The 13,474-nt window shown below is 43.1% G+C and overlaps 1 protein-coding gene across 4 annotated transcripts in view; it reads right to left on the minus strand.

The window, feature by feature from the left end:
• The window catches only part of LOC118120307 (neuropilin-2), a 91,534-nt gene that overhangs the window by 61,141 nt on the left and 16,919 nt on the right, over positions 1-13,474 (minus strand). For all 4 annotated transcript variants that reach the window (XM_035175108.2, XM_035175106.2, XM_035175107.2 and 1 more), the window contains exon 3: positions 2,976-3,157. In XM_035175108.2, the coding sequence (XP_035030999.1) occupies positions 2,976-3,157 (182 nt within the window). The remainder of the gene's footprint in view (positions 1-2,975; positions 3,158-13,474) is intronic.

The raw sequence follows: 13,474 nt of genomic DNA on the forward strand, positions 1-13,474 counted from the left end.
GATTGGTTGGACTTGTGTAATAAACTGACTTGATGTGCAGTCGAACAGAGGCAGAGAGGAAATGCCTGCAGGCGCTGGGCAGAATGTAAACAACAGCAGTTATTAGAAGAATTGTCACAATCACTTCCACATTACACCGCCTGAGGAGTGTGTGTGTGCGTTACTCAATAAAAATCTGTTCACACACTTTCACTTTGGGACTCACTTCCCATGTAATTAAAAAGAATTGGTCCTCACAGGGTACGAAAAACTTCAAACATGGGGTTAAGATTTTATGTTAAGGTTTAGGTAAGGAGAAGTCAGAAAAGTCTCCAGGGAATTAATTCAAGTCAATGCAAGTGAGTATGCGTGTGTGCGTGTGAGTTAATGTTTCCGAGCAGACATGCCAGCTCCCCTGCATTTATGAGTAACCAATCAGCCTGCATCAGTGCATTCATATATGTGTGTGTGTGTGTGTTAGTGTGTGTGTGCGTGCGTGTGTGTGTGTCTGGTGAGTTCTGGGTCACAATAACAGCTGGGGGCTCACTGCCCAGACAGTAAAATGCGATTGGCCGTCATATTCTTGCGGCTGTGTTCGTATTGGCTGAGATATTACTACAGTATCCATAGTAAAAGAGCTGTAAACAGAATCAAGTGCTTTGCATGTGAAGGGCCTAGTTTTTGTTTGTTTGTTTGTTTGTGCAGCCAACCCACAAATAATGATGGGTGTTATACATACACATGAGTTTGTGTTCATGTGTGGGCGGATCAAAGTATATTCTATATTTACTATATTCAGTATTTGATATTCTTTTTTTAATTATAATCCGTACATGTTTGTGTGTAAAACATATAGGAGATATATATACATGCTGCTGTGTTTTAGGATTGTATGCCATGGTAAATATGTGTTTCTGTATCTGCATGTGCGTGTTTCCAGACTGATTAGACTGTTAATCTTTGAGGGGTCGAGTAATTAGGACACCCAGTGAGTGGAGGGGGGCAGTCTCCTCCAACATGCACACACACACACACACACACACACACACACACACACACACACACACACGCAAACCTTCTCTCTTCTCTCGAAAACACAGACCCAAGTAACAGGCGGGAATGGGTCAGGGACCGCCCCCAAAATATTCAGTCAAGGGGAAAAAGGAGCCGAGACAAGAAAAGAAAAAGCATCATCAAATATGAAAACACCAGAAACACTGGACACTGAAGCTGACTGAAATACGCCACTATCACATAGTATTTATGTTTTTAAGAATGTTATCAGAAAATTAGACGGGTTGAGATTTTGTCTCCCCACATGAATGTTTCCTGTCCCAATATGGAGCTTTTTTCCATCTTTATTCAAGAGGTCTTTCAGGGAACTATAGAGACAAAACACACTGAAATGCTTCATATTAACTGACTCACAGAGTTTCATGTTTGATTATTTGGTGGGTTTTCAAATGTCAAAAAACTACAAAATCAATTCATCAATTTACCAAATCTCTCTCCCTGCCCTCTCTCTATCCCAGGCTACCAGGATGTGAGCACTGACACTGTTGTTGTTTTATGGTCCGGCGGGTGTTAAGCGCAAACGACGGACACACACACACACACAAAATCCCAAAAGGCCTGTGCCAGCAAGTGAGAAACACTGACAACCGCACGTGTTGTGTTAGTAACCTCAGCCCTGTGTGTGTGTGAGTGTGTGTGTGTGTGTCTCACACAGGGGAACAGGGCTCAGGACTCAATTAAGCAGGCATGTGTGGAATGCTTTCAGGGGGAACGGGACAAGATGGCTGTGGGGCCAACACTGTGCGCCCCTCTGTCTCCCTCGCCCTTGATCTCAATTGGTCTCGCTTTGGCTGACCCATGGCAGCGTGAAGGGGAGCCATGTCAGCCACACACACACATCTACACGCACACAAAGTGCCATGAAGGGGAGAGATGTCTCGCCTGGACAGTCTAAGGGGCTCTCAAGGGTCCTCAGCTGTGTCTCGTGTCGCTCTCTCTGTGTCTCCCATGACACCAGGGAGATAAATGGGGCTTGGTCACCTAATGAAGCATGCTGACTTGTCTGTGAGTAGCTTGTAATACAGTTCCTAATAACCCATTTGTAAAGGTGAAACTCTGCTAAAATCATGCCCCGTTCATTTTGAAAATCTGTCCACGTGTAAGAGTCATTTACAGAGATAATGTGCCTCTTGAGAGTCGTGGAAAATATAGACCCTGTAGTGGAGTATCACACTGAGTGAAAACAATGGCACAGAGCCCACTGGCGGCTGAATGGTTACAGCGTGTGCTACATCACTGCAAACGTGCACGGTTTGATTCTGATTGTGCACCTTTGTTGCATTTTCTCTCTCCCCACGTTTCCTGTCTGACTCGTCACTGCTAAGTATCACATGAAGGCAAAATCAACCGAAACTAGAACGACACCCAGTAGAGCACATAACTCTGCTTTGGGGTTAGAGGCCAAACAGTGCCCCTTCAATTCCTTAAAAATAGTTGCACGAAATTTAAAACACTCATAGATATTAGTCCGCTAAATATGCCAGATTTTTTTCATCAAGGAACAAAAAAGATTCCCTAAGAAATCGGTGAAATGTTAAAGGTTATTGTGAAATCTTGCTTACAAACTAACAAACCAACAAACAAACAACAGGGACGAGGGGTTGCAAATTGAACTATTATTATATATAATATATATTATATAATTATTTACTTTATTTATCTACTTCTTCGTGTTCCAGTGCCTCTCTTGTTGTCAGGTGAAATATTCAAATTCAAAGCCAAAATGTCCATCTTTGGCAGTAACATTAATTAAAATCCTACATGTGGTCCTTTAAAATCCTTTTTTAGATGAAACTAGATGAAATGTGATATTCCTATATTTTTTTAACAGTGTTAACCTGTGCAGCAAGTATCTCAACTCTAATACCATTTCCAAAGCTCAAGGGAAAACATGAAGAACAGCACAAGTAGCATCCATTTACCGGTTTTGAAGATTTCGTATCGCAGCGAGAAGCCTGCCCCCTGGTGGGCGTAGTCCGATACGAACTTGATGTGGAGCGAGGGGCCCGACGATATGATTGGTGCGGGGGCGATGTTGCTGCAGTGCTTCCCCAGTAGGTCGGCGGACTCTGAGTTTCCATCGTGGATCTCTACGTAGTCATACCTGCAGAAGAAAAACAAACATTTAAGAATGACGTCTTTCTTAGCTACATATCGAGAACGATTAAATAGATCAGACTGAAATTCAACACCTGCACTATAAACATTCTTAAAAAACCAGGAAATTCTAATTTGAGTTTTTGAAATTGTTAAATCCTCTCCAGCTGCTTTGATTCTGATGTTATTCGTCTTTTTCTTTATTTGTTTTCTTTTCCACCTGGCAGACATTGCACTGGATTTGGCTACAAAAAGGGAAGCAATGAGCAAATTGTTTGCATCTATCAGTGTCTCGAGGGACTACTGAAAGCAGAGTTCCTATCAGCAGAGGCACGGGTGTCATTACAATTCAAATGAGTCGCGGCAGCCTCATCGACAGTGTACAGATGGCGTAGGAGGACAAGAACCACCTGCAGAAGGCAGCATGGAAAGTGAAACCCTCTTTTTGTAAAGTTCTGTAAATGCACTGTAATTGAGTGATTATATACTCGAGCTGCAATAAGCTTTCACGGCCCACAGAACACCAGTTTATGGATTACACTGCTGCGAATGTGAGATGACATGCTCCCTTTCAGCTTGCATGAGAAAAAAGTGGTGTCACATGTGCAGCAGTGTAAAAGAGCCAAAGAAAAACGATTCACACTCTCACACAACTACGCCGCCTCATTATCTACCTTTTATTCTAATAGTAAATCACAAGTTGGATCATATCTGTAAAGCAACAGAATGCATTGCTTTAAAAAAAAGATCAGCTTGACAAGACTTGTGCAAGAAAATAGATGTAGAAACGAGAAAATCTTGTATATCTTCTACTATAGGGTCTAAGTCAATACACCATATCTAATGGAGCTGTTTGAACTAGGGATGAACCCTCAAACTTGTGATGTGGAACGAATTATTCTAGTTTTCATGTTTGCTCTGGTCTATATCGACAATGTCTGTAACTCAGCCTGGGATTCACATCTTCACACATTTTAAAATGGATTTAAGATGGTTCTGCCATTTCCTGGTTCCATGTTTCTTAGAAAGAAACTGTGTTATTCCATAATCCTTAATTCATGATAAACATGATCATTAAAGGAAGGTATAGACCTCAGTAAGTCCAAATCTAAATGATCATATATGTCACTTGTCCATATATATAAGTATATATCACTTATATTAAACACTTATTACCGCACTTTAATCAGACTTTTCTTTAAATGTTTTGAATGTTTTTTCTATAAAGCACATTTAATGACCTCTGTGTATGATAATACGCTATACAAATAAATCTGCTTACTTATATATACGTCATTACACATATATTACTATTGCTAAACATCAAACCTTAGTAACAAAAAGTCAACCAGCGACTGTTTTGTTCTTTAAAAGGAAGGAACAGACTTCAGTCTATTTTTATTCCTGTTTTATTCCTGTTTCTTTCATGTTTTCTGACCCCAAATGTTTGGACCTATCTCCAGAGCCACAGCAGGAGTGTTGCCTCTGTGTCTGGATACCAAAGACCCACCTGCCTGCCTCTAAAATAGCTTCCTAGGAATAAATTCCTTGAGCAGCAAGGAGGACAAGACGTTTGATTCCAAGTTAAATGAGTTCAATTTCAACTAGGGAGCAAAGCAACAAACTATCGACGGACTCTGAATCGATCACTTCTGGTCACAGAACTGTGAATTGCTCTGATACTGAGCTTTCTACATTTCTCTAAAGTAATCAGATAATTACGCAAAAACAACTCAGAGTATTTTGTCTCTTCCATACAGAAGTGTGCTTTGGGTGCAACATTAATATACTTTTTTAAAAATACATCATATATAATAAGCCAGTGACAGAGGACCTCCCGGTGCGTCAACAGATGAAGGTATCATGTACCGCGAGGTGATAAAAGTGAAGCACAGGGTATTGCTCACATTAAAGATACATGAACATATAAAAGGGGTGTTAATCTTTTCACTATTTGTCCGCACGCGTCCAGAGTTATGCGGAACCCAGAAGCCAAAATACACACACACACGATACGCAGGTTTTTTTTTTCACTTACGGGGAAATCACATTGGCTTGTGTTCATGTCATGGAGACGTGCTCAACCCCAGCCGTTAATCTTGGAACAAACAAAACAAGTCAGAACCCTAGAGTTAGTGGTTTGACAAGTGGGGACCAGCTATTTGTTCTCATGAATAGAGCTCAGCAGTGCGGTTACACAAGTGAAAATCTCGTTCATTTTCTGAACAGAGATTTTGATTATCAGCCATGATGATTTTAACCATCCAAGGTAGACTCACCACAAGCTACGAGATTGTGAAACAACGTTATTTCCTCCTGTAGACGCCAAGAATCCATATCAACTGTATTTTAAGAAAAAAGTGTATTTGCACTGCCAAGGAGAAGTTCTACACAAACCCCCTTCCTCAGGTGTTACCTATCTGATTTGCAGTGTTGGTGTTAGTATAGAAATGTCAGCTACGATCAGATTGTTAGGGGTTAAATTACGTTCGGCCCAGATCTTATACATCTTGTCTTGTGCGCCGTAAAAACGCAGACAACAGGAGTGTATTGGATGACTACTGAGCCCAGTACTAGCTTCACAAACTGCTGCCAAGTACACAGATGAGTCTGTTAGTGTCTTCATAACAGCGGGTGTGTTTTACTCTGACAGGTGAGAACGCTCCCGACATAATGAGGGTTGTACGACACCAGCTCTCCCATCATGTTTTCTGTCTGCTTTGCGTGGAAACTATCACTACAATTACGACCCAAGCTGTCACAGTGCTGCGAGCATGTGTGCGTGCGTGTGTGTGTGTGTGTGTGTGTGAGTGTGTGCGCGTGTACTTGTCATATTTTCCCATGAGAACGCCGCCTCGTCCCAGCGACAGATTCCTCCTCCTCCTCCTTTCCGAAATGACAACTTTGTTTAACGGCTTTTTGGTATCCGGACAAGATTTTCCTCCTCCTGGCTCACTCCTCCTATAATTATTTCTCAGTGTTTCACTTCTCATCACTTTCCCCTTTTTTTCCCCAACCATTCTTTGTCTTCCTACCGATCTCTCTCTCTCTCTCTCTCTCTCTTTCTCCCTCTGCCCCCTTTCCATCTGTAGCTCTCTCTCTAATGTGCTGTCGGGCACATAACCAGTGGCCAGGAGCCAGTGAGTGGGAGACACAGAGGAGGAGGTTGGGGGGGAGAGAATTTTTGAATTTGTGAATATTTGAGTTTAAAAACTGTGTTGTATTAACAGCGCTGATGGGAGAAGGAAAGACAGACAGGCTACAGAGAGAGATCCATTCTAAACACATTTGAAACGGTTCCAGCTCTAATCATAGTGTTTGCTGTATTTCATTTTGTGATTTGATCAGAGCTCACACTGCTACCTGTTAACCAGGCAGACAGTTAGGCTACATGCATACTATTACCTTTTCATTGGGAAAACGCTGCTGGCCCCTGTTTTAGTTTGAAAACTCTGTTGTGTTTTAGTTTGGACAGGCAGCAACAGACTTTACGGTCACGACGTAGCTTTTGTTTTATTCATCAGGCTCCTGTCACATAAGAAAACAACCAGCCTCGGCCACAACTGTAGAACGCAACATGGATAATCAATTATAAGTGTTGCTGACCCTGTTGTCTTTGCCAACAGCTGATGTGCAGTAAAATTCTGTATTTTACAATAATACAACATCCTGCGTGTGTAGGAGACGAGATGTTATTTGAGAAATTGGCGACAGTTCCCATGTCCAGCAGGACGCACATGACTTTACACCAGCACACTCACGCCCAGTGTATTTAAATGGTCATGTGATATGTATTTTCAGGCTTGTTAGTATGTAAGAGGAATTAAACTTGTACGGAGCCAAAACTCTGGAGTAAACAGAACGCTATTTTTAAACTAAAGCATAGTAGTGTGGCTGTAGCCTTATTCTCAGAGTGCTGACATCAATCATATAATTATTGTATGATCACAAATCAGCAAACACAATAAACATAGAGACGGGCTAACAGCAGCAGCTGTGCAGCGGGATTGGCCTTGTTAGCATTAAAAGTGACTGATCATAGAGCGGGTTAGAGCCAAGGGAAATTTGGCTGCTGCACTTTACACAGTTACGCAGCTCGTGAGTCAGTGTCAGTGCAGCCTGACACGTCCACTGTTAAAAACCCCGACCTGGCAGCTTTTATCCACTTTGGAGAGCGTTTGAGAAAAAGTGCTCGTTCGTCAGGTGAAGACAAAACGAAGCCAAAAACGATCACAGGGTTGATGCCGTCACAGGGAGAACATGACACTGCACTCGCCTCTGCCAACACCTCCCCTCAGACAGACAGAGACAGGTGTCCCTCCATCGCTCCCCACAGCCCTGCTGCTTGTTCTAAGTCAGCACACACACTCACACACTCACACACACAAGACACCTGCACAAACAAACACACACACCATCCGTCTCTCATGTAAACTACACTGATGCACACACGGAGCCTGCGGCCATGGACTCAGATGGATCTATAGGAGGGTTTGAGGCTCCCAATCTGTCGCTGTGTAGGAGGAACACAGCTCCTAACAAACTGTTTAATCCCATCATCTGTCTCTCTCTCTCCGCTCCCCCAATATATTTCACTGCAGCCAATCAGTGATTTGCCGAGGCTTGCCACGGGGAGGTACAAAAACCCTGAACCTGTTTCTCCCACACTTTTCCCCGAAATACGCTTGTTAACAAGCTGTGTACTGGGTTTTTATTTTTCCTTGCTCGCATGAAGGGAAATGATGATAAAATAAAATAGTTGTTCCAAAGCCTGCAACACGGGAAGTTAAGGTCGTACAGAAGGATTGAGCGTTCATGGTTTGTGTTGAGTTGTGAAAGTGGAACTGTAGACTAGCAAACATGTGGATGTCAAAGAACTGACATGATGTGAGATTTATGTTTGTGTGCTTTGGGGGTGGGTGGCTCTCCAAAGTCTTTTTTTCTGATGGGAACCAAGAGAGCGGCTGAGATACGGACACTCCTCTCTGCCTGGGTCTTAATTGCCTTTCACACGTTCTCTCTCCCTTTAGGTCAGAGAGGAGTTGTGTTCTTACACCTGCACATTTCTTTCAAACATCGGGGGTGCCCTGAGCCGCAGACAGAGCGTCTGCACTGTAGACACACAAACACACACACGGAAACACAAACACACACTAAAGAAAGCTGACAGCAGGCCAGACTCGCAGTAATGTGTGAGCGTTTGGCACAATGTGAAAACCAGAGAGAGAGGATTAAAGTCTCTTCAAACATAAAGGACAAAAGTTGTTAATTCATCCAAATTTGAATTCCTTGGACGTGTTATGTCGTCTTTCTCAATGATCAAGTTTGTGTGGCGAAAGCAGGGAAAGTCTAATCATAATTTGAACTGAACTGAATTGAAACTATACTAAATTTCCAACAGTGTTTTTTGTATTTATTTATAGGGACAACATTCCCTGTGTTTAATTGTTTTTCTTTTTCCCACCATGCCATCATCTCGTGTACTTCTCGCTGCGAGGGAAGTGAAATCATGGGTGGCCCCACACAAACATTTTTATAGGAACTGAAACCGTTTACAAGAAATTACACATGCACCAACTCTCTCCTGCGCCAGTCAACTAATGACACAACGTGATTCAAGCTAAATTCCCATAAAAGGTATTTATGGTGGTTTCCAGGGAAGTAAAGTTGGTCTGTCAGGACAAGAACAATTATAGAGGTGGTGGATTCAGCCAAGCCCTCTGACTAAGATGCTTCGAGCAGCACTGATAATCCCCACAAGGCACGACAGGCTGTAGATCAGGGATTGTTTCTAGTCTTTATCACTTACTCCTACTTCTTGTTCCTGAACATATCCCTGGAGATAAAGGACTTTAAAAGTAGAATGGTGCTCACTAGAGCACATATCCCTGCCGGTCCCCTTATGAAACCACATTTTAATTTTGACTACCTGACAAACAATTGCAGACAAAAACATAACCACCTTGGCTTCTCTCGTGAGTTACTATCACACAATATAAGAAAGCTAATGTCTTAAATAGTGTTCTTTATATTCACATCAACACCTAATCAATGCTGTCAAAGCCGCTGCCACATTTTTATTCAATTAATACAGAAGACCATTAATATTGGATAAAATACCAACATTCACACCGAGCAGCCACGGCCAGTCTGTCACTGAAGTAGTTAATAAAGAGTGTAGAGAGGAGGATGACTGACTTAACTGTTATCAAGTAATAGGCCTATTACTGCCGGACAGTGTGTGTGGGTGTGTGTGTGTGTGTGTGTGTGTGTGTCTGTGTGCGTGTGTGTGCGTGTGCGTGTGTGTGTGTGTGTGTGTGTGTGTGCAGCAGCAGTCTCCAGGAGAACCAATCGATTCCTCATTATGGCTTTAACACACATTGATCAGGGTCAGTCCTTCACAGACAAACACAGCCAACCATCCCACCCGGCCACACACACACACACACACACACACACACACACACACACACACACACACACACTTACTGTCATTACAGTTACAAACATTGATTAGGACGGCCTGGGCCTCAGGGAGCGTCTGTAAATCAGAGCACTGATATTATCATTATTACATGAGTGTGTCTGTGTGTGAGAGAGAGAGCAAGAGAGAGAGCCGGGGGGGGGGGCTCTTAAACTATCTTGCCATTGAACAATTAAAAAAATTTCACATTTCTTGGGAACTCAGACAATCTACAACCTGATTTGAAAAAAGCAAGCAACTCTGACATGACCTCTTAACGTTTTTGGTTTTTTGAATCCAGTCAACAGCTATTGACCTAACCCCCTTCCCTGGGTCAAAAACCCCCCTGACACCCACCAGCACCTGGCTTTTGTCCACATTGGGAATGGATTCAATCTGCATTCACACCAGGGTCAAATGACTCTGCAGTAGACACTGGTTTTTATCGGCTCCGGCTCTGATCAGCAGTGATGGAAACGTGTCACCTGGGTCAGTGCGTGAGGTCGCACATGACGCACCAGGGGGAAAAAAGTTAAACTCCACTACTTGTGATGGGAATATGTTTTAAAAAACTGGGTATACCTTCTAATTTTGGTAAATGAGGTATTACTTACAAATGAACAGTTGGGGGACCATAAGCTTTATTCAGGTGAATGTTTTTACTATAATACATTTATTCAGCTGATGGCTTGAATGTGGCTCCTGTGCTGTTTTTGGTAACAGTCTGCATGAGGAAATGTTTGTCTGGACGTATGACTCCCCTGCTGATACACTCACTATGATGCTAATTCAAACATGCAGCAGCTGCTAAATGCCCACAGCCGGCAACTGAACATCCACTGTCACTCCACATGCTGCTCGTCCCTCTGTCATATACTTTCCTCATCTCTACCTCCATCTTTTATTTCCTCCCTCCTGCCCTCGGGCCAGTGTCACATCACATCACTTTTCCCCGCTGCCCTTCCCTTTGTCGTGTCCTCACAGGACACTCACCTGCTAGTCAGGTGTGCGGGGAGGAAAGGAGAAGAGGAGAGGAGAGAAGAGAAGAGAAGAGAAGAGAAGAGAAGAGAAGAGAAGAGAAGAGAAGAGAAGAGGAGAGGAGAGAAAACGAGAGGAGAGGAGAGAAGAGGAGACGAGAGGAGAGCAGAGGAGAGAAGATTATAGCGTGAAGTTAAGTGATTGATTGAGGCAGAATACAAAGACAAGGTCTAAATCATTAGTGAAACCATTATCGTTGACTGCAGCTTCTCTGTCATATAAATCACTTCTTAACTCACTGCTTTACTCCACTTATTGTGTGAGCCACATCACCGTGAAACTGCCTGTCTGCCTCCACAGTCACATGGCCACTGTGTACGAGTTTATTTTAGAGGTCAGAAAAAAAACGCTGGCACCTGTGTGTGCATTTCTACACCTGTTTGAGCACGCTTACGTTTCAGATATGCTTCTCATATCGCTATTACAGAAAGCATCTGACTTGACTTGAACTGGAGAGGGTGGAGAATGAAGAGGGGATGAGGAAAAAGTGATAGACATATAGAAAAGGAATTTAAGTGATGGATGGACACGGACTGGGGGATAAAAGAAGATGAAGATGGATGGAGGCGGAGGAAACGTCTATAAATGGTAAAGAGAGAAGAATAGGTGCATTTTAAAGAGGGAGAGGGCAAACGGGGAGGAGAGTGTGGCATTTGGCTCGCTGCCGGTGAATTCTCATATGCAATGCTGAATAATGATTTAGCCTAGGCTGTCAGAGATTGGCACACTGCGGAGCTAAGAGGGCGAGGAGGGAAGGGAAGGAGAGAACCAGAGAGAGGAGGAGGGACGGAGGGAGAGTTGAGGTGATGAATAAGGGAGGAGGAGGGAACAGAGGGTGGGACAGGGGGAAGGCCGCAGGAGCAGATGAAAGATGATAGATGGGGTCCGTTGGGCAGTGGTGAGGGGGACGGGAGGGGTGAGGATTGGAAGAGAGGAGTAAAAGGCGAGAGAGGGTGAGGAGTGGGAGAGAGCCAGGAGGAAAGAGGAGAGGAGAGCGAGAGGAGGTAGCTGTCAGGATGATTTGAGCCTGCCCTCAACGGACCCTGACGCTGCACTTTTCCCTGAGCTGCCGTGTGTGTGTGTGTGTGTGTGTGTGTGTGTGTGTGTGAGTGAGTGTATATACACACACACGTTCTTTCCAGACAGTCCAAATAGAGATCTTGCTCTCAGAGACAGAGCAGGGCAGTGAGCTAAGAGGAAAATGTGAAGTAGACAACCAACCGCAGCCTTTAAAGGCTTCACACACTTAAAAAAACTATTCTGTCATAGTTCTCTGATCTTAACCATGTTAGAATTTTACCACATGGAGAATCACTTTCTGTTAGATGACTCTGCATAAAAGAGATTTAAATTCAGGAAAGAGCATTGCTTCGCTTCTTTTCTGTGAATACCAAAAAGTACTTAAGCACTGTAAAAATACTGTCAAAGAACTGGACTGTGCAGAGTTTAGGAATTCGATATGTCATTTGCATGGTTAGAGCACTGGATTGACTGTTCTCATGTACTGTGTGTGTCACAGTCCTGAACCATAACAGATGTGTAGGCCAATGGGTACAAAATATAACCAACTTAACCAACTTGTGGTTAAGTTACTATCTACTCTAGTTTCGGTGAGGAGCTAAGGGACATCGACTGTAATAACCACAAATGAAAGTACACAAGATACACAACAAGCTAAATGGCAAAATGTAACTTTACAAACTTAAATTGGCAGCTGATAATTCACAAGCATTTAAAAAAAAAAAAAAATAATTTAAAAATAAATGAGTGTTTTTACTTGTCAGTCGTGTTTGAAGTCTGTTTCCGGTCTCTGTGTTTTGTCAATCCACTGTTTTTTGTTTGTTAATATCAGAGACTGTTCCTGTGACAGTTCCTTAAAATAGCTTGCACCCTTCACACTCTAGTTCAAGTCTCAATATCAATATATGAATCATAACCAGCATTCATAATTGTAAACAGCCATTATGACAGAAGCAGTAAGTATCACCTCGACAACAAACATGTGACCCATTGCTCTGTAATGTACTAATACAAATAAACATGAACTATCACCTTTCCCACTTCCAATAACATGCCAGCATAATAATTATCTCTTCAAAGCAACAGTCCAATAATAATGAACGACAATATCATATTTCCACCTCTTCCTTTCATCTGTCCCAAAAGGCCAAGCACACACTCATACACATTTGACCATAGCCATAGAAATGTCACTCTATCTCTGTATCCGTCCATCATGTGGTTTTGAGACACACAAGAACAGGAGATACGGCTGATAAGTGAGCCCTGTCTCCAGTGATGGACGGATGTGGAGCCGTGACATGTGATGGGCAAAGGGAAGTCATGGTGACTAATGATGAGCCGTGGAGATGTTCATTTCAGCAGGGGCACCAACATGCCCTCCGCCTCGCCCCCCCTCCCTCAGCTGTCTCCCTGCACTTTAATGGCCACTGTATATGAATCTTAATGAAAACATCTCTCTCTCTCTCTCTCTCTCTCTGTGACCACCTCTCCATCGATTTCGCCCGCAGAGCCAGAGGAGCGCTTGACAAAATGTGATGCATTATAGATTACAGATTACCATTTTAAATTCCAATCAGGGCCGTAATAGATGAGATGGCCTCAACTATCGCGACCTGCGGTAATAAAGCAACTCTCGTCTGAGGGGCAGTGGTGTTTGTGCAAGTGCAAGAGTGTGTGAGCCGATGCGTTGATATGATTGTTGTGTTAAACTGTTTCCTGAGTTTTTGATGAGATGAACAGAGACACAGCGGAAGCAGACGAAGTCATTGTATAGATGACTCATCCGTCCCAATAAGATGA

The sequence above is a fragment of the Hippoglossus stenolepis genome, chromosome 13 (genome assembly GCF_022539355.2).
Source record: "Hippoglossus stenolepis isolate QCI-W04-F060 chromosome 13, HSTE1.2, whole genome shotgun sequence".
Taxonomy (NCBI): domain Eukaryota; kingdom Metazoa; phylum Chordata; class Actinopteri; order Pleuronectiformes; family Pleuronectidae; genus Hippoglossus; species Hippoglossus stenolepis.